The sequence below is a fragment of the Garra rufa genome, chromosome 3, assembly GCF_049309525.1.
Source record: "Garra rufa chromosome 3, GarRuf1.0, whole genome shotgun sequence".
Classification (NCBI taxonomy): Eukaryota; Metazoa; Chordata; class Actinopteri; order Cypriniformes; family Cyprinidae; genus Garra; species Garra rufa.
The window spans coordinates 4,716,527-4,739,200 of NC_133363.1; the positions used below are offsets into that span (position 1 = coordinate 4,716,527).

Consider the following 22,674-nt stretch of genomic DNA (forward strand, 5'->3'; position numbering starts at 1 on the left):
GAGGAGACTGCAGCTCTATCAACAAGCAGGAAGAAGAAAAAGAAGAAAAAAATCCAGCAAGAGGTGGAATCACAAGAAGGTGAAGGAAAAGAACAACTTTTTACAGACACTGTAGTGACATCCATTGAGGAATCAAATTCCAGTGTGCAGCCGTTCAAACAACCAACTGAGAACTCAAGAAGGTGGCATCAAACCAGTCGACGTTGGAGGTCCAAGCTTGAGAAGCTAGCTAACATTGATGCTAGCAAAACATACAGACTGGGAAACCTTACTATTGTTCGTGACCCTGAATTTCTCATCGCCAGGGGAAGTGATGGAACTCAGGTTTTCCTTGGTTTGAGGGACGACGGCACTGAGGTGGCTGTGAAACGAATGGATAGGTTTAATTACCAAGACCTCAAAAACGAGGAGCAATTTCTACGACTCCCAGAACTTGACAGTCCTTCCATTGTGCGATATGTGGACTTTGCTGAAGATGACAATTTTGGATATCTTGTTCTTCAGCTTTGTGAGTACACACTGGAGGAATATATTCCAGATCATTTACCAGATGACAGCGCTGAGAGAACTTTGGTTCTGAAGAAGCTGGTGAAGGAAGTTCTCTGCAGTTTACAGATTTTACATGACCAGAAAACAAAAGTGCTCCATCGCGACATCAAACCCCAGAACGTCCTGATTGGTACGAGCTAAACGTATGTAATTAAATTAATTTGAACTTTTTTTTTTTCTTTAAATCATTTTCATTTTCTGTTTGTTATAGATATAAAAGGAAAAGCCAGATTGGCTGATTTTGGCATAAGTCGCCGACTAAAACAGGGTGAAACCACTGTACGAACAAAAATTGCTGGAACTAGATGCTGGAAGGCAAAAGAGACCATAAATGAGAAGATCAACACTGGGTACAAGAGGAGCTCCGACATTCAGGTGGGTTTTCAATAATAACCCATCAATTCAAAGTTTACTCTGTGAAGATTCTGAAGTCCTGGTAACATTGTAACCTGTTTTAAGGTCGCTGGGATGTTAGTCTACTACATTCTCTCTGGAGGACATCATCCATTTGGTGAAGATGTGGATTGTGAGTACAACATTTCACAAGGAAGATACTCATTGGAGCATCTGGATGATGATGTAGTAGCCAAGGATCTCATTGAGTGGATGATCAATGAAAATCCAAATGAGAGACCAACTGTGGAGCAAACCCTCACACACCCCTTCTTCTGGACTGATGAAAGGTATATAATCTTGATGACAGATGGCTGAAGAAATACAGTACAAAACCTTAATCAATGCATCCAATGGGCCATGAGTTATTGTCTCTTTGTTACTTTTATGCCTAATCAATCTATGATTTAAATCACAATTTATTTGTATTCAGTTTTTTTTAGACACTATAGAATAGATAATATAGCTCATTGTATAATATTTCTTAAATTGTCTCAGGAGAGTGCGGTATCTGAAAATTTTGGGTAATGAGAAAGAGGCTGAAAACTGTCGTAACGCAGATGAGGAGCTCCTTAATACTATTGCAAAACACACAGAGGGGAAAAGCTTTTCTGAATGGAAGTCAAAGGTAAGTCTGTTGTATTAAAACCTGATTAAGTCATATAATTAACTTTAATTGTATTGTTAAAGTTTCATTTAATACACTGCAGCTTAAATCTTTAATTATTAATTCAGAAAATAATTGTTTGGTGTCAAAATATTTTTTCTCAGTTGCCTGCTGAGCTTGTCCAGAAACTGGATGGTAAGAAGAAAGCCTATCCTGAGAACACACTGGGCCTGCTGCGATTTATACGCAACCTACACGAGCATTAGTGAGTTACAGAAATAAATGACAATGAATGGTGAAAATGTAGAAAAATAATGCTTTAAACTGGTAATGCTTTTACAATGCAAGGTGGACAATAAATAAAGTAACAATTGATCAATTTTGATCAACAGCCAGAAGGACTTTTAACTAAGACATTCTTGCATAATAATTTTGTTATTATTTGTGTGTCGTTCTCTCACAGTAAAGCTGATGCTGTAAAAATCAACCTGATGGCTTTATTCCCAGATCTCTTTGGGAGTGTGTACAAGTTTGCCAAAGAAAGAGGATGGAACTCCAGAGAAAGTGTCATTATGGACATCAACTCAGCATCGTGAATGCAAATCTGAGATTCTGATGAGAAAAATTGTACACGGACACATTTTTTTTTTTGTCAGACCTAACCCCGGGGGGTGTTCCATAAACAAAGTTTACCAAATAAGTCAGGCTTATTTTCAGTTAGTCTGACTTATTTTGAGCCAAATCAAGTGACAATAAGTCAGACTAACTGAAATAAGCCTGACTTATTTGGTAAACTTGGTTTATGGAACCCCCCCCCCCCCCCGGTTTCACAGACAAGGCTTAAACCTATAGTCTTAGACTAAAACGTAAGCCTGAACTGTTTCAACTGAATGAAACTTGCACTAACTGATCTTAAAATATCAGTGCCTTTGTTTTGTCTCAAGATGGACACCAGTAATGTTTTTTTTTTTTTAAATGTATGTTTATAAAAATTACTTAAATGTCCTACCGGTAATAGAACTATGGCTTAATACTGGCTTAGTCTAAGCCCTGTCTGTGAAACCAGGGGCCGGTTGCATAAACATAGCCACTATGTTAAGACTGTGCCTTAAGAAATAGTTTGACTGAGTCGCAGTTAGCCAAGTGGTAATCAGTCTGACTCAAATTGGGCTAATCTATATTTTTGTAACTGACTTTATAAAGTTATTAGCAGTCTTTAAGAAAACAAATTAAATTACTAACTTTTTAAGACTAGTCTAAGCAGTTTAACAAAACAAAAATATACTTATTCAATTAAAAATATTTTGTAATTGCATGCAATTGACCTCATGGATAAAGAAAATCTTTCAGCGCATTGTGGTGATTGTTGCCATTTAGTGTTTGGGAGAAGAACATAAATAAATGGTGCCTTAACCTATACCTTTTTTAAACTTGTCACTTTAATACTTTAATTAATCATCATCACATCCTTTTCACACCTTACCTTGGTTAGGTAAAGTATTGTAATTTGAAAATCACACATAACAGTACTGTGAAATCTCTTATCACCTCTAGAGGCTGATTAAAACATTTAATGTAATTAAAATACCTATAGAATAATAAGAATTATAATAATATATTCTAAAAATAATTAATAATCATAAACATTTTGGAGGAACTATAATGAAGCCACAATAGCTTGTAAATCATTTGATGATTTGAGTGCATTCAAGGCTGATTCACAGGGTTTGTTAGCCTTTATGTGTTAACAAGATTGTTGTAATGCACATAATCTGTAAAAAAAAAAAAAAAAAAAAAAAGGCTATAATTACTATTGAGCCGATCAGTGTTGGGGGTAATGCATTACAAGCAACGCAAGTTAAGTAATAATATTACTTTTTCCACGTAACTAGTAAAGTAACGCATTACTTTTTAATTGACAAGAAAATATCTGAGGTTTTCCTTATTTTATTTGCTAAAGAGTTGACATGTTTTCTTCTGCGGTCTACTGTACGGAAGTCAATTTACTTTTCTCTAAGCCTGAGGTTTTTGATGTAAAAGGCTTTTACATTTGCCAAAAATATAACTTTTTATATTAAAAACAAACAAGCAAACCCTGCCCAGATTTAAAATGTAACGTAATGGTAATGCATTCCATAAAAAGTAACTATGTAACGTAATTAGTTAGTTTTAACTCAATATTTTAATGCATTACTTTTAAAAGTAACTTTCCCCAACACTGGAGTTGAATCAAAACCACAGTTTCACTATTAACCTGACACGAACATCCCATAAGTTTCCAATGATGTGTGTTCGCCATCTACTGGTTGCATATGTACAATGCCTCTCTAGAGTAAAAAAGAAACTATATACCTTTTATTGCACATTGTTTGATTAATTCGCTATTGAAATACACAGTTTCTCGTCCGCGCCCGCTCTAATATTGTGAATCTCGCCGCTGGTTGAGAGTTTGACAAACCCGGATCTTGTGCACCAGCTGACCCAGAGTAAACACTGGCTGAGAGGAAGGGTGAAGTTTCTGCTCTCATTCTGCATGAAGCTCACGAAAGCTGTGGGGTTGAAAACATTAGGCTGAATCATCACCAAACGCTGGAAGAAATGACCACATCCAAACGAAGTGAAAGTGACTGGCAAGGTTTAGTGAACGAGGTGAGCACTGCTTTATTAAAACACGACGGTGAAGATGATGATGATGATGATGACGCCTGTTTCCATATGGCACTGTATCGCTAACCACCTGAGCTCAACAAAGATACATAGGATACAAGTGTTTGTTACATTGCTCACATTAAATCAAAGGCGCGTTAGTGGCGAGGTTTAGCGTTGTTTAAAGTGACAGGTTTATAATCAAAACTGTCTGAATTTGGGTTAAAAAAAGTACCTCATATAATCAGACCACATGTTTTCCAACACTGCAAAAAAAATGCTTTTCTTACTTAGATTTTTTTGGCTTGTTTACAGTCAAATTATCTACAAATTCTTAAATCAAGAATGATTTTGTAGACAAAAAACATGATTTTCTTTTGTGTTTGAAATAAGATTTTTTTGCTTAGCCCATTGGCAGATTATTTTGCTTTTATTTTGATTATTTTGACATAAAATATAAGAAATATGTTAATATTGTCAAAAATTCGCTGATGCTCACTTGTTAAGAACCATTGGGGAAATGATTTGGTTTATATTTATATTGTTTCGGTTTTAGAACTTTGATTAAAGGTTTTGATCCACTTCAAATGTTGACTACTGTCTGTAATATATATTTATATTAGGGATGTGACAAGACGTGACACGAGACTATTTTTTTTATTTTTTTTACTTTTTTAAATAATTTCCTTAATTCTCAAATATACAGGGAAAAATAGTACTTTTTTCAACTGAAAAACACAAAATGCAAAAAAAAAAACAAAAAAACAATGTAGGTGCATTTTGATATCAATTTGTTCTATTATTCTACTTTAAGGTTGGAAATGTATTTTTTTCACCCTAAAATACATTTTGAAATACATTTTGGTACGTTAAGGTTGAAATTAAATATATTTTCGATTTCAAAAATATTTTATTAAGCTTCACAATTGCATTATATTTGTGACCCTGGACCCCAAAACCAGTCATAAGGGTCAATGTTTTGAAATTGAGATTTATACGTAGTCTAAAAGCTAAATAAATAAGCTTTTCATTGATCTGGAATCTGAGGGTGGGAAAAAATCTAAATATGGAGAAATTTGCCTTTAAAGTTGCCCAAATTAAGTTATGCAATACATACTACCAATAAAAAATTAAGTTCTGATATATTTACCTTAGAAAATGTACTAAATATCTTCATGGGACATGATCTTTACTTAATATCCTAATGATTTTTGGCATAAAAGAAAAATCAATAATTTTGACCTTTGCAATGTATTGTTGGCTATTGCTACAAATGTACTTGTGCAACCTATGACTACCTATGGTTATGTATTCCAGTAATGTAGATATCTATCTATAAATAAATAATTCTATTATTTTTACATTTTTACCACTGATACTTTTGTACTTTGTTACTGTAGTTCTTAATATGCAAACGTAAGCTGGAGAGCAAGAAGGACGCCCTCCTCATTCTGTCTAAAGAGTTGGACAGCTGTCAGCAGGAGAGAGACCAGTACAAACTAATGGCCAACCAGCTGCGCGAGACACACCAGAGCTTAAAGAAGAAATACAGGGAACTAATTGTGTGTCTTTGCATGCTTACTATGCATTATTATTTACATGTAAAAGTTTCTTGGCTTTGTAGTTCTTAAGTATGTTTTATAATATTTCAGGATGGTGACTCATCACTTCCACCAGAAAAACGTCGTCAGGTCAGTTGATGATTGTGATATTTCACCTTTTGAGTTCTCTCAGGGTCATCACTTTCTCCTTCTCTTAGCATTTCTGTGTTTCCTTTTCCTTCAGGTCAGTCTGGCTCAGTTGTTAATGGATTCGAGGGAAAGAAATAAGAAGCTTGCTGAAGAGATAAAGGAACTGACTCAGAGACTCACTGAGACACAGGGAGACAATAAGGTAAAGAAATTATTAAACTATACAAAACAAATTATTTGATAAATGTGTTTCCATTGTAGTTTATGCATTTTTTTTTTTTTTACAGAATTAAAAAATATCCGCATCAATTCGGTGCATGTTAAGATTTTTATGCACATCTAGTTTTTTAAAATGCGATATCACAAAATTGGCATAAAAGCAGGGTTTAAAATTAACACCAGCCAAATGTGGGTAAAATTCAGCTGTGGCCTTTAATGCTGTCAAATCACTTGCCAATCTGGCTGGTTGAATTTTGTGCATGTTCACTCATTAATTTATTGGGGAAGTTCATGCAATCCAAGTCTATGCAGGTTTAGCACAAATACTGAACTCACGAGACATCGTGACATTATGGAGTATTAAGCAAAAAAACAACAGAAATGCATGCATTCACAACTATGTGATAAAGTCTGGTCAGACGAATTAAGTGCATGTGCACATTCTTTCACTGCATGAATCAGTCTATTAATATGCATTAAGAACGATCATGTAATTCAAAATATGGGCCAGAAAATTTATATGTTTATATCATTTCATATAGTTATAATATCACACAAAGAGTGCCGTTTTTTTTTTTTTTTTAAACAGCATGATTACAAAAGTGATATTGATTTTATACAGTTCAATAAACAATAAGAGACGTATGTTTTAGACACCATATTGGCTGTTTTTGCTGCATTTCTCCAACAAAAATCATTCCAAACACAGCCACAGCACTGTTTTGTGTCTGATTGCTGAATCCTGAATGAATCAACTGTTTAAATGATTCGGTTCGACCTCAATGAGTTAATTATTAACAGTGACTGCCACTTACTGGCGGTTTTAATTTCACATTTAAAGTAGCTTTTCATTTTTTAAATAATTTCAAATAATAGTATTCCATGTTTTATGTTTAAAATATCAAAACATTATATATGTATTTGTAACTGCAAGTTAAAGCATTCCCTGTCTCTCTGGGCTTCATTAAACAGTGTGTGTAAATGTGTCTAAATGGCGCCTTAAATGCAACTTCTGCAAAGATGATTTTTTGTTAATACTGATTTCATTTGTTTGGTAACAGCCTAAATGCATTATTATTATTATTGACTGATTAAGTGTAAGAATTTCACTCAAAAGATGATGCACTGCAGTAAACTGGCCACTCAGAATATGAAGAATATCAAAGAAGTCAGGAGTCAGTTAGTTAGAAGTTAGTCCACACACAATAACTAATAATTATCTTTATCAATACCGTTATCAATAAAATCCCAGAAAATATTGAGATATTGTTTTATGTAAGTATCACACACCCATAGTACTGACACCAAATGATTTGCAATGATCGCTTTGTCACGTCCGGTGTAGACAGCCTCAAGCTGTTGGTTTATTTCCGTGTTTTTTTTTATTTTATTTGGCTAGTAGAAGTTATGGCCAGTAACTTTTAAAGTTAGTACCCAAATTGACTGATGAATGAAAAAAATAATATAAATCCCTGAGTGCATGAATGCAAAAAAACTAGCTATTGTTATACAAATATATCCATTTTTGCTTTCATCTTCCCTTCACAGCTGTTAAGAATGACCATCACCAAACAGAGGCTTGGGGACGATGAAGTCGGGGTCAGACATTTCCCTGCTCATGAGCGGGAGGATCTGGTTAGGCAACTGGAGAAAGCAGCACTGCATGTGCGTTTTTATGTTTAGGTTTTATATGACTCCCATTAATGATTCCTTTATTGCAGTTCGAGTGAATAAGAGCAACATACAGTTAGGTCAAAAGTTTACATCTCCATTTCAGAATCTGCTTTTCCAGCAGAATTTGGTTTTCCAACATTTTTGTGTATTTGAACCCTTTCCAACAATGACTGTATGATTTTGAGCTCCATCTTTTCACCCTGAGGACAACTGAGGGACTCATATGTAACTATCACAGAAGGATCAAACACTCACTGATGCTCCAGAAAGGAAAACGATGCATTAAGAGCCGGGGGTGAATGGAGATATACATTTTTCTTATTTTTTCTTTTAATATTGCCCTTCAGAAGATAGTTACATGTTTCCAAAAAGACAAAATAGGTTACATTTAACCTGATCTTCAAATTCCAGAAGTTTTCACCCCCTGGCTCTTAATGTACCTTAATGTGGTTTTTCCTTCTGGAGCATCAGTGAGCGTTTGAACCTTCTGTAATAGTTGCATATGAGTCCCTCAGTTGTCCTCAGTGTGAAAAGATGGATCTCAAAATCAAACAGTCATTGTTGGAAAGGGTTCAAATGCACATAAGTACTGGAAAACCAAAGATTTTACGTGACCTGAAGGATTTTTCTGAAGGACAGCAGACACTTTAACTCTTCAGGACAAATAAGGGACTCATGAACAACTATCACCAAACAAAACAATCAAAATAAACTGTGGACTCTATGTAAACATCTTTTATGTGAAATATCTTATTCAGGTCAGTACTAAATGAACAATAACATTTTGTATGATCCCTCTTATTTTAGTAAGATATTTAACATTTTGCAGATTCTGAAAGGGTGATGTTTTGACCTTCTTCGTGATCTTTCTTGTGTCCTAATCACATTTGCACTATAATCATAGTTATTCAAATACAGCACTTTGTAAGAATCTTTTTTTTTTTTTTTTTTTTTTTAAGAGAGAAGAGCTTGAACACAGTCTGAAGACACTGAGCGATGAACTAGAGGATATAAAGGCAGAGAGAACTGTGTTCAAGGAGAAGGCCGAACGTCTCAACCTCGAGCTGAATCACATCCTCGGCGGCCAGGAGAAACGTATCATCGATGTAGATGCCCTCTGCATGGAAAACAAGTCAGGGAGTGTTTATGTAGCTTGTCAGTATTATGTTTAATGCACTGGTTCTCAACCATTTAGACTCCTTGGGCACTCCATTGTCCTCAGCTATTTTTTAAGGCCTTCAATTGCAGGCTGTAATGACTGCGTTTTGTTTTCTAACATTTTTTTTTTAATTTACAGAAATTAGAATTGTCCACAGATAAAATAGAAAATAAGTAACTGATAATTATATACATATAAAATAATAATACTAATAATAATAAAATGTTTTGTAATTTTTCAGATATTTTTAATTGTTAATTAATCATTTTTACTTGGAATTTTACCAATTTGTTAACCAGTTAACTTGATTTTCCCAGTTGTTTGTAATTTATTGGATACTTTTTTTTAAAACGATAAAAAAATAATTTCTTACATTTTTTCATAACCAATAAATTTGACTTTTCCAGCTGTATTTTACTGAATAAGGGTTTTAAAAAAATATTTTTACTCACAGTTTAATTTACATGATATCTAGAAATCATTTTTTAATTAGGCTTCCTTATATTCCTTCTTCACAAAAAATAAATAAATAAATAAAATAAATAACTACATAAATTAAAAAATACATAACTAAAATAAATCAAATTTTTGTCTTATTTTAAATAATTCTATGCAAAATTTAGGCCCCCTTTAAGGTTTATTGAGGCTGGTTCTAGTTGGACTACTAGGTCTAACTACCCTTTCAGCCACTGATCAGTCATTTAGACCAGTCATAGCTAGCTGGTGACTACAAAGGACCTGACAGAAACCATGCAAAAACCATTTGAAGCTGGTTTTATAGAGTCTTCATTAGGTTTTTAGCATTTAAAACTTATTCCAGAGTTTTAAACTGAATGCATTTGTTAATCTTTTATCTTTTGGTTTGCAGATCAGATGAGATGTATTTTTCATGCAACAAAAGTTTTTGTTGTATTGCAGATACTTGCAAGACAGATTCAAACAAGTTCAAGAGGAGGTCAGTTTGCTGAAGAGTAACATACAGAAATATAAGGTAAGGCTGAGAAGTCAGATTTAATAGGTTTAATCACGATTACTCTTACCAAAAAGCAGTATACTTAAAGTTTGTTTTATTAAGTATACTTAAGTGAAGTTCAAGTATATTTTTAAGTAGGCCTATGCTTTATGTAGTATATCAGTGTACTAGTAGTATCGTACTTTTTCAATACTCCTTGGGACTAAATTGGCCCACTTTCTAGTACATAAAAGTATACTTTTAAGTATACTTTAGGTATAACAGTAGTAAACTTTGAATACGCAACTAGTTTACATCCATGTTTTCAGTTTGTACTGCAAGTATACTAAAAGTGAACTTATAGGAATACTGATAGTTTACTAATTAAATACTTTTTATGCATATTTAGTACACTTTGAAGTATAGTCTCAGTAAAATACTAGTTTAGTAGTTTTATACTGCAAGTATACTTGTAAGTTTTCTTTAAGTGAAATTTACATCACACTTTAAGCATACTATTATGTCCCCATTAAATATTATTAAAGATTCATTTTTATTATTATATCTATTTGTATATATTTTGTTCTGAACATACAAAACATCAAAAGAAAGAACAAGGCATCTGCTTGTAAACAAAAAAAAATCTAGTTTCATGCATTATTTTTTTATAAACACTTGAATGTGGGTAAGTTTCATAAATAAAAATAAATAAACAACATTCAAAAAGCTAAAAAAAAAAGACTATTTATTATAATCAAAACGTAGATGGAATTGATCAACACCCCAAAGCTTGACCGTCCTTATTACCTCTTCATGGATCGACATTTTATTCCATGACATTACACAATTTTCCTAATCTATGGTTTTGATGCTGTTTTATGTCTGATTATTGTGTTAAATTACATGTGGAAGCATCTGTGGTTTCGGTTTCTTCACTGTTTTGGAAATTCTTTTCAGAAGATGTGCAATAGCGCTCCTAGCATATAACAATTAAAAAACAGCACAAGTATAGCTCAAAAAATATCTAAGTATAAGTAATTTAAAGTATATTTCTGAGAAGTACATAAAAAGTAGACTAAAAGAAGTATACTAATGGACCACTTGAATAATCTTATTTTTGATAAGGATAAGTCTGTTACACAGCTTTTATATTGTGTTATAATATTTCAATACTTTCTGTATATCTTATAGACTGCTCTGGATCGCAGAAGAAACCCTGAGACTGGTGGCAAGTCTAACAGCAGTGCTCTTACCGGAGTCCTTTCTCCTAAACAAGGTTCTCAGCTCATGTGTTTGCTTTTTTTTTTAGAAGCTTAAAGGTCTGAACTAACAAGGAAGTAATTCAGCATGTCATATGAGAGCATTCGCTTGTGTAGACTTATTCACTCCTCTATTCCTGCTGTTTGCAGTGCAGGGTTTGTTGTCAGAGGATAATGGTTGCAGTTTACCAGCCACACCTCAGTCTATCGCAGACCTGAAGTCTTTAGCGACAGCTTTACTGGAGACCATTCACGAGAAGAACATAATCATTCAACACCAAAGACAGACCAACAGGTTTGTGTGTCCATTTGTACTTGACTGTTTTTATTGCACTCAAAAACTGCAAGCAAATTTCGCAGTTAATCACAAAGAAACTGCAAGTAAAGTTGAATTTAACGTAAAATATTGAAGTAGAATGACTCAAATTTTTTGTGTTTTTAACTATAATAAAAAAAATGAAACATTTTGTACAGTGTATGTTTAAATAGCTTTCAAATAAGTTTCATATACAAAGTTATGAGAGAAAGATATATATCGGGTTATACATAAATTCATTTTGAGTAAATTTATTGTGCCTTAAAGAATTCTGGGAAACAGAGTTTCTGATTTGGAGAGAAAGCTGAAGACTTTGGAAATTTCTGGACTTTGGAGTCTCCCAGGTGAGTGTCTTTTGCTTTTTGATCACATTTTTTGTGTTTTTCATTTTCCATTTGTTGATATTTTTCTTTTTGGCTAGTGGAAATTATTATTTTGACCGATTTATCTATTGAATATCTGACAATCTTTTTGTTTATAATATATTTAAACACATAAGGTACATTTTCAATAGAAATTACATTAAAGCATATACTGTATGTGAACCTGGACTATAAAACCAGTCATAAGTCGTGCGAGTATATTTTATTTTATGCCCAAAATCATTAGGATATTAAGTAAAAGTCACATTCCACACTGTAAAAAGTTTTCACCAGTTTCAACTTAAAAATGTAAGTTTAGCAGCTGCCTTAAGATTTTAAGTTAAATCAACTTAAGTCATTTCAACTCACAAGTTATATCAACTCATTTTTATTGTAATCAGTTAAAATGACTTGTAGTTTTAAGCTGATTAAACTTAAAAACTTAAGGCAGCTGCTGAGCTTAGGTTTTTAAGTTGAATCTGGTGAAAACTTTTTACAGTGCATGAAGATATTTTGTAAATATCTTACCTTAATTGTATCAAAACTTAATTTTTCTTTTTTAATATGCATTTCTGAGAACTTAAGTTGGACAACTTTAAATGCAATTTTCTCAGTATTATTTGTTTTACAACATTTAAAGTTGTATCTTGACCAAATATCACCCTATCCTAACAAACCATACATCAATGGAAAGCTTATTTACCAGCTTTTAGATGATGTATAAATCTCAATTTAATAAAATTTGCCCTTATGACTGGTTTTGTGGTTCAGGGTCACTTTTAAGTTGATCATTAATGCTTGTCAGTACATTCAGCAGTACTTCAACCATTTTTTTTAATGTAAATTGGAAACGACATATAAAGAAGTACTTAAATCCTACTTAAGTGTGCCAGAAAGCACTCTATTTGCAATTAGCATATAATTTAGAGTCTGAAAACATTTCAACTACTCTTTTCAAAAGTAGTGTTTTATTGAAGAAATGTATTGTACATGATTTACAAATATCAGCACTTTTGATGACTCCCTTATGAACGGATTACAAATGTTCAGAATAGTCTTAATCTATCAGCAGGATCAGCACTGAATGTTCAAATATTTCATTATTAAGAAGCAGTACTCATACTGAGATATGCTGCTTTTTTATTCATTAGCAGGTATTCAGATGGGACATTAATGTGTTAAGAATAAATGCGTTCACACCGCATTTGTCAATGTCTGTAGTGCACGCCAGGTTTTCTTCCAAAAATATATGGGACGACTGACAGCGATTTGTGAAATCACTCATCAGCTATTCCTCAGCGTCAGGAAGCAGCCAGAAACAGTCAATCAAGTGACAGAGATTTTAGCTTTCTGAAATGTGCTGAGAACTATCAGCTCCTGTTATTGTATTTAAACCTATTGTGTTGGGTCAATTAAAAGAGAAGTTTACTTCCAGGACAAAAAATTATAGATAATTTACTCACCCCCTTGTCTTTCAAGATGTTCATATCTTTCTTTCTTCAGTCATAAAGAAATTGTTTTTTGAGAAAAACATTTCAGAATTTCTCTACATATAGTGGACTTCTATGGTGCCCCCGAGTTTGAAATGTAGTTCCTAAATGTAGATTCAGTGCAGTTTCGAAGGTCTCTAAACAAACCCAGTCAAGGAAAAAGGGCCTTACCTAGTGAAACAGTCTGTTATTTTTACATTTTGATCTACTTTTTAACCTCAAATGCTCGTCTTGTCTAGCTCTGCATTGAAAAACTCCAATCTCCTTTAGTTCTGCAGCTTCAAAATCGTCCTTCATCAATGTTTTACCTTTTTTGTAAAAGGTGTTGGTCTTCTTTGCACATTCACTTTGTAAATGCTGGGTTGGTACTTCTGCAGCGATGTAGGATGATTTTAAAGTTGGAGGAGAAAATGAAATGGGATGAGTTTTTTGGCATACCCTAACTGTCATGAACCGGAATACACAGAGCTTTTGAGGTTAAAAAGTATATAAATTTGATTTTTTTTTTTTTTTTTTTTAGAAAATAACAGATCGTTCGTTTTGCTATAAGACCCTTATTCCTTGGCTGGGATCATTTAGAGCCCTTTGAAGCTGCATTTAAACTGCATTTTGAAAGTTCAAACAACATGTAAAAGTTAGTTTTGCACACGATGACCCCTTTAAAAATCTGTATTGTAATTGAAATCTATTGACACAAATAGATAGTTCTATAAAAGAAAAAACTGAAAAAACACTTTATGAACAACCAAAAAGCCCAAAATCTCAAACCTGATAGGTGCATGAAAAAACAGCATCTTTGCCTGTAGTGTCTCCGCCAGAAATAATTCACACAAAAATGAAAAATTGCTTCAAATATACTCACCCTCAGGTCATCCAAGATGTCGATGAGTTTGTTTCTTCATAGAAACATATTTGAAGAAATTTAGCATCACTTGCTCACCAACGGATCCTCTGCAGTGAATGGGTGCCGTCAGAATGAGAGTCCAAACAGCTGATAAAAACATTACAATAATTCACAAGCAATCCAGACTACTCTAGTCCATCAATTAACATTTTGTGAAGCACAAAACAGTGTGATTGTAAGAAACAAATCCATCATTAAGACGTTTTAAACTTCAAATGGTTGCTTGTGGGTAAAATACGAGTCCATGATCCATAATATTGCTTCCTCCAGTGAAGAAATTGTCTCGTCTGAATCAGGAGAAAATATGAAAGCAAAAACAGCTCTAAACAAATGTGTGGGTGGATTTTGATTGGAAGGGACAACGAGGATGGACTTTTTCACTTGAGGAAGCATTATTATGAATTATGGACTCATATTTTGGCCAGTAGCAATGATTTAATCTTAAAACACCTTAATGATGGATTTGTTTTTAACAAACATGCAGCTCAAGACATTAAATGATGGATTTGAGTGGTGTGGATTACATGTGGATTACTGTGATGTTTTTATCAGCTGTTTGGACTCTAATTCTGACGGCACCCATTCACTGCAGAGGATCCATTGGTGAGCAAGTAATGCTACATTTCTCCAAATCTGATGAAGAAACCAACTCATCTACATCTTGGATGGCCTGAAAGTGAGCATATTTTCAGCAAAACATTAATTTTTGGGTGAAGCATTGCTTTAATGCAGTGTTATTGACAAGGACATTTATTTAAATCTCTCTGTGATTTGGGGTTCTGCCCCAATTTCTTTTATTTTACTGCCTACCCGGCAAAATTTGTAAGTATGATCACTAAGAAAAGTAATAGCATGCTTTAATCTTCCAGTTAGGGGTTGTTTCAAATCACTAACCTAAGTATGAGCAATAGTAATAGTGATGCTTGACTTGCCAAAGCACTACTAATGCACAGACTTTAGCTTAGATTCAAAGTCCTCACTTAATTTCTTATATGGGCCATTTAACAAGTGCCCACATAGGCCTACTTTTCTAAAATAGTCATACAAATCCTAGCTTCAAGAGAAGTACTTACAGTCCCTGTCCATAAGAGGGTAGTAAAGCACTTCCACTGAAGAGCAGATCAGATGCTCACATGTCATAAGACGTCGTTCTGCCGCCATAAAAAGTGACAAGCATCCATTACTGAAACTGATTGCCCACATTACAAACACATTTGGGGAATGTGGTATTATTAGGGAACTTTGTGGATGAGAGAGAGGATCACGGCTCAGTCTATGAACGTGATCGAATGGCAGAGTCGGTGGCCTTGCAGAAATGAACAGGAGAAAGTTAAAGGTGCACTCGCTAATTTTTTCCTCATTAAAAAATTTTGAAGTTTGAATTAAGAATACTTTGGGTAAATATGATTAAAGTGGTTTGCAATTGTGTGAGATGGAGACTTAAGTCATGTCAATAGCCTAATAAAAGATGATTAATTTTACATGGAGTGAATGGGCGCATGGGGGCAGACATGTTGAGATCACATGACCACCTGAATAATACTTTCTTTATGCTGATATCTACTTGGACATCTGGTCACAAATAAATAAATTGTTGTTTTATAGATAGAGCAATCATAATTAATGTTTTGCGTGAAGCTTTCTCCATGCCAGTAGGTGTCAGAATAAGACATATTTGCCAACATGACCCTTGTGGAAAAAAAGTGTGCTTAAAATGTGCACTTGTTCTGTACTTCAATTCTTTGACATTTATTTTTAAAAACTGTACTTGCAGATAATGCAATATTAATTAAATAAAAGGCCACATAAGTGACTTAATAAGGCACTTTTGTGATTGTTTCTGAACACACTTAAGTACACTTTTAAGAAGTGAACTTTGTAGTATCAGCTTAAAAGTTTTACTTTAAAATTAGGGCTGGGACACGATTAATCGCGATTAATCGCATCCAAAATAAAAGTTTATGTTAACATACTAAATGTGTGTTTACTGTGTATATTTATTATGTATATATAAATACACACACAAACATGTATATTAAAGAAAACTGAAAATAAAAATTAAATTAAAATAGATAAAATATTTATAATTCTATATATAATCTAAATTAAATACAAATATAACTATCCACACATATAAGTATTTTTTAAAGTCTATACATGTATGTGTGTGTATTTATATATACATAATAAATATACACAGTAAACACACATTTAGTATGTTAACATAAACTTTTATTTTGGATGCGATTAATCGCGATTAATCGTGTCCCAGCCCTATTTAAAATACATTTTAAAAGATGTTTAATTTCTTGTTGTGCTTTATACAAGTACTCTTATTTTTTAAGTGTTGACTAACATACTAAAGTACATGTAAAGTTCTTAAATATAATTTTTAAAGTTAGTATATTTTAAATATACTAAATTACAACTTCATTTTCACAAATTTTAATTACCAAATGTATTTAAATGCATAACTTTTAAAATTGCACCAAAGTGTATGTTAGTGAAAGAAAATGATTGATATTTCAAAAACAAAAGAAGTAATTATGAAGTTATTTATAAAAATGTACTTAAGCCCTACTTGGTTGGTTAAATAAGCAAATTGCAATTAACGTGCACTTAAGTGTAAGAAAACATTACATTCAGTTCACACTTTTATATTTCAAACATTAAAAGAAATAATTATAAAGTTACATATAAAAACTTACTTAAGTGGGTCAAAAAGCACTTTAAAGTTCAGCTAATTGCATTATACATTTAAACTATTAAAAACTTTCATTTAATTGCAATTAACATGCACTTAAGTGCCTGACATCTTTACATTCAGTTCACACTTAAGTATATTATACCATAAATTATTGATTTTTTTGATAAAAAAACAAAGCAAAAGTAATTATGAAGTTACTCATAAAAATTTACTTAAGCCCTACTTAAGTTGGTCAAAAGCAATAATCAAATTGCAATTAACGTGCACTTAAGTGTAAGAAAACATTACATTCGGTTCAGACTTTTATGTTTCAAAAACAAAATAAGTAATTATGAAGTTGCACATAAAAGCGTACTTAAGTGGGCCAAAATGCACTCTAAAGTTCAGATAATTGCATTTATTTTAAGTGTAAACTATAACACTTTCATTTAATTGCAGTTAACATGCACTTAAGCATATGAAAACATTTACATTCAGTTTACACTTAAGTATATTGTACCATAAATGATTGATATTTAAAGAACAAAAGAAGTAATTATGAAGTTACATATAAAAATGTACTTAAGTCCTACTTAAGTGGGTCAAAAAACAACAATCAAATTGCAATTAACATGCACTTAAGTTTAAGAAAACATTACAGTCAGTTCACACTGTTACATTTCAAAAAACAAAAGAATTATGAAGTGACAAAAAACTTAAGTCCTACTTAAGTGATTCAAAAAGCACCCTAAAGTTCAGCTACTTAATTTTTTTTTTTATAAATGTAAACTATAACAAACTTTCATTTAATTGTAATTAACAATCATTACATTCAGTTCACACTTAAGTATGTGTTTTACTTTATTATTTCCACAATAAGTACTTATTTTAAAAGCTTGCTTAAGTATACTTCTTTTTTCACGAAGGAAATTAAGCACACCTTTATTTCCAGAGAGAAAATAGAAGAGTTTTGGACGTCCTGGTCTTTTTTTTTTTTTTTTCATGTTGTCTGTTTGGGTGACAGGCTGTGCTTGTTTCCTTGTTTCCTGTCAGTACAGCCTGTCTGACTTAAACTTGTTTTCTCCTCACGACTCTTTTTACCTGCCATCGCAATGACAAAACAGCGAGTGAGAGAGATCCTTTCTTGTTTGAAGTTTGCCAGAAGTCACCACGAGAGGAATTTAGCGGCGACTTCTGTGGCTTCCGAGCCGTACGACGTGACGCGAGGCTCGGTTTGTCCGTAAAACTAGATGGTTTTGTTCCCCAGTGTGCTGCAGGGACAAGCAGTGAATGAATGGATGGATGGGCAGCTGCCAGGTGGGGATCGCCTCTCATCCATCCATCCTGCTTTGCACAGCGGGCTGTGAAGCTGCCGCGGTGAAGCTCCATGCTGTTCGGCATACAGAATTAGCCTGACTTTTTAATTAGCTCAGACGCCGCTCTCCATAACACACCAATGACCTTTTCAAACAAAGAAAGTTGAGCGTACAGCATCATTTCAGTGCCTCTTAAAAATAAAGCCTCTCTTGAGATCTTCAAGAAGTCCAGAGGACCATATGGAGGCCCACGGCTGCTATCAGCTGTCAGTGTAGGAGCATTTCTGTAGATTTACATGAAGTGCCCCAAAATAGGTTTGAACACTTAAACCACAGTTAAAGGGATAGTTCCCCCAAAAATGAACATTTTGTCTTCATTTACTCACCTCATGTCATTCCGAAGCTGTATGACTTTCTGTGGAGCACAAAAGAAGATTCTTCAGTAAAATGTTGTTTTGGACCCCGTCGGCAAAGTACAGCAAAAACAGTAAAATTTTGAAATATTTTTACTATTTAATATAATTGCTTTCTAATTGAATATATTTTAAAATATAATTTATTCCTGTGTTCAAAGCTGAACTTTCAGCATGATTACTCCAGTCTTGAGGTCACATGATCCTTCAGAAATCATTCTAATATGCTGATTTGCTGTTCAAGAAACATTTATTATTATTATTATTATTATTATTATTATTATTATTGTTATTATTATTATTATTATTATTGTTATTATTATTATTATTATTATTATTATTATTATTATTAATATTTAAAATAGTTGTTTTTTTTTCCAGGATTCTTCGGAAGAATAGAAAGATCCATACATCAGCATTTATCTGAAATAAAAAAACTTTTGTAACATTTATTTTTGGTTATTAAATTATAGAAATTAATACTTTTATTTATCAAGGATGCTTTAAATTGATGATAAAGAAATTCACAATGTTACAGAAGATTAATATTTCAGATAAATGCTGTTCTTCTGAACTTTATATTCATTAAAGAAAACTTATTTTCAAAATAATAATAAGAATAAATGTTTTTTTTTTAGCAGCAAATCAGAATATTAGAATGATTTCTGAAGGATCATGTGACTGGAGTAATGTTAAAAATTCAGCTTTCAAATCACAGAAATAAATTACATTTTCAAATATATTCAAATAAAAAACTGTTATGTTAAATAGTAAAAAATATTTCAAAATTGTACTGTTTTTTTCTGTACTTTGAATAAAATAAATGCAGGCTTGGTGAGCAGAAAAGACTTCTTTAAAAACATAAAAAATCATTTGCTTTATAGTGTGTAATTTTAACAATTTAATAATCTGTTATATTTAGAAATCATAACACATAATTTTACATGTGTATGCATTTTATTAAAATATCAATTATTACATTATTTAAGAAATGTAATGTTATTTAATTTTAATTACATATTTGTAATTTTCATAAGTCAAATATAGTTTGAATGTTGATCATTTAGAGGCCTTTAAATTTGCATATGAAGTATGTGACCCTGGACCACAAAACCAGTTATAAGGGTCAGTTTTTTTAAATTGAGATTTATACAGCATCTAGAAGCTGAATAAAAAAGCTTTCCATTGATGTATGGTTTTTTATGACGCTATTTAAAAATCTACAATCTGAGGATGCAAAAATAAATCTAAATATTGAGAAAATCACTTTTTAAGTTGTCCAAATGAAGTTCTTAGCAATGCATATTTCTAAATGAAAATCAAGTTTTAATATATTTATGGTAGAAAATTTACAAAATATCTTCATGGAACATAATCTTTAATGTCCTTATGATTTTTGGCATAAAAGAAAGATCAATAATTTTGACCCATACAATGTATTTTTGGCTATTGCTACAAATATACCTACTTAATATGCTACTTAAGACTTAAGTTTTGTGCTTCAGGGTCACATATAGGGTTAAATGTATCTTTTTGTGGCCACTATACAAGACTTCTGATCTCTCATACGTAGTGCTGCTATAGTCCTTGTTCCTCTCCTGTTTATTGTATTTCGTAGCACAGTGGCCCTAAAAAGCGTCATGTAAACAGATCAGACGCTGGTGTCCGGTGTTTGGACGGCTCCAGCATATAGTGCTCAGTCCCCTGTGGGAAACATATGGCATTAACCTGTGATGCATGCAGCCAGTACTAATGAAGACAGATGAGATCGGCTGAAGTCTTCCTGTGTGCGAGCGCATGTGGCCCGTCTGATCCATTTCACTCTACATACGTACTGCTAGAAAACTGCCACCTTTTGTGTGGGAGAGCTGTGTTTAATTTTGGGTTTGAGTGAGATTTTGGATTCATCACTGACCACTGACATCCTCCAGAGATTTTATTGTCTCCTGTCATACGTTGTGTCATCTTCATTCTGGAAAGGCAGTACAAAAACTGCGTAGAGGAAGGTGTATTTACATGCCTTTGACTGTTAAATGCTGGAAATAAAGCATTTGGACAGGAAAAATCAAGTATGAATAAAGAACTATTAAATTAGATATGAGTCAAGGTACAATATGAGCTAAAATAAATATTTTCATGATACTCAAAGTTTAAGGCTGCTTTTTTGCTCATTTACACAGAAACAAAGCTGCATCAGTGCCATCTGACACTAGATACTTTGTTGGTTCACATCTGGATTTTTTGTGTTGCTTTTATGCAACATTGCATCTTTACACCATATGTCTTTATTTTAAGCCAGCTACTCTCTGATATAATAGAAATTGCATTAAATAAATGCTTACATTTTTATATATGAAGTTTATTTGTAAAACCAGGTAACTCAGTTTTGAACAATTTTCAATAATCAGGTTATTTCAATTGTTACAAAATTAATATTTGTGACCCTGGACCACAAAACCAGTCTTAAGTCGCTGGGGTATATTTGTAGCAATAGCCAAAAATACATTGCATGGGTCAAAATTTTTGATTTTTCTTTTATGCCAAAAATCATTAAGAAATTAAGTAAAGATCATGTTCCATGAAGATTTTTTGTAAAATTCCTACTGTAAACATATCAAAATGTAATTTTTGATTTGTAATATGCATTAAGAACCTAATTTGGACAACTTTAAAGGTGATTTTCTCAGTCTTTTTTATTTTTTTGCATCCTCAGATTTCTGATTTCAAATAGATGTATCTCAGCCAAATATTGTCCTATCCTAACAAACCATACATCAATAGAAGGCTTATTTATTGAGCTTTCATATGAATGTATAAATCTCAGTTTTGTCAAATTTAACCTTATGACTGGTTTTGTGGTCCAGGGTCACATTTAAATATTTAAAGGCATTTTATCATATAATTAAATATTTAGTTTTTTGTTTTCATTTTATTATACTGCATTGTTACCAGTTATATTGTCTATTGGTCCATTGCTAACAGTATTCTCTCAGTGTAAATGATGAAAGCTGATCTCTGTGATGTTCAACAGGAGGCCGAGATGCCATCACTCTGAGCGCCGCTCCTCTGTCCTCCATCGACCGTCCACAGAAAACCACCAACCCACAACCTGCTGCAGGTGAGCCGGTGTAATTGTGTGTAACCAAATCTGCCATTTGCTAATCGTCCCGCCAAGAGGCTGAAGAGCTGTAATTAGCTAATTCTCTGAGCGGCCCACCCCTCTTGTCCCTCCGCTATGGCGCCGATCCTTCACGCTCGCTCTCATTGGTCGCAGCGGCTGACCGTCCAATCCCTCGCAAATGCCATGGCATTTGGCAAATGCTAGTTTGTTGACATTCACCAACTTTCGGGGCGTGTTTTGCGCTCGACACTGCCCCATAAATATGGATGCTGCTGCGTAATGCGGTATTCGGGGTTCCTGACGTCCCACAAATAAGCTGCATGCAGCGTTTAACCTTTTAGCTGAATGCTCTCAAATATGGGTCAGTAATCCAGCAGAATAGGCAGAGCTGAAACAGACGGAGCCAGAACTAAGCTGTTGCCATTGCTGACGGGCCGTCACGCTCTTCTCCCAGCTGGATGCCTTTGTTGTGTGTTTTATTTGCTTGTGTGATATTTGAAACTTAATGTTCCAGATACATGCTTTGTCTCTATGTGTGGCTCTGTTTAAATGCATAAGGAGTATAATTAATAATTCATTGTGGGTTAAATTTTGACTCGGCTTTGAGTCTCATAACACTTATAGTATCAGTCAAAAGTTTGGAGTAGTTGATGTTTCTGAACCAATTCTTTTCTGCTCACAAAAGCTGCATATGTTTGATCAGAAATGCAGTAAAATGGTAATACTGTAAAATATTATTACAGTTTTAAATACATGTTAAATTGTAATTTATTCCTGTGATGCAGAACAGAATTTTCAGCATCAGTACTCCAGTCTTCAGTGTCACATGATCCTTCAGAGATCATTCTAATATGCTGATTTATTACTTTATTATCAATGTTGGAAACAGTTGTGTCATTGTAAAAAAATAATTTGTT

General features: G+C 33.2%; 1 protein-coding gene across 1 annotated transcript in view; it reads left to right on the forward strand.

The window, feature by feature from the left end:
• Positions 1-4,115: 4,115 nt before the first annotated feature.
• Positions 4,116-22,674, forward strand: part of LOC141330814 (coiled-coil domain-containing protein 149-A-like) — a 22,404-nt gene continuing 3,845 nt past the window's right edge. The window contains exons 1-11 of the mRNA XM_073835574.1: positions 4,116-4,198; positions 5,596-5,757; positions 5,848-5,886; positions 5,981-6,088; positions 7,654-7,770; positions 8,739-8,911; positions 9,857-9,929; positions 11,082-11,166; positions 11,300-11,444; positions 11,733-11,809; positions 21,668-21,754. Of these exons, the coding sequence (XP_073691675.1) occupies positions 4,148-4,198; positions 5,596-5,757; positions 5,848-5,886; positions 5,981-6,088; positions 7,654-7,770; positions 8,739-8,911; positions 9,857-9,929; positions 11,082-11,166; positions 11,300-11,444; positions 11,733-11,809; positions 21,668-21,754 (1,117 nt within the window). The 5' untranslated portion in view covers positions 4,116-4,147. The remainder of the gene's footprint in view (positions 4,199-5,595; positions 5,758-5,847; positions 5,887-5,980; positions 6,089-7,653; positions 7,771-8,738; positions 8,912-9,856; positions 9,930-11,081; positions 11,167-11,299; positions 11,445-11,732; positions 11,810-21,667; positions 21,755-22,674) is intronic.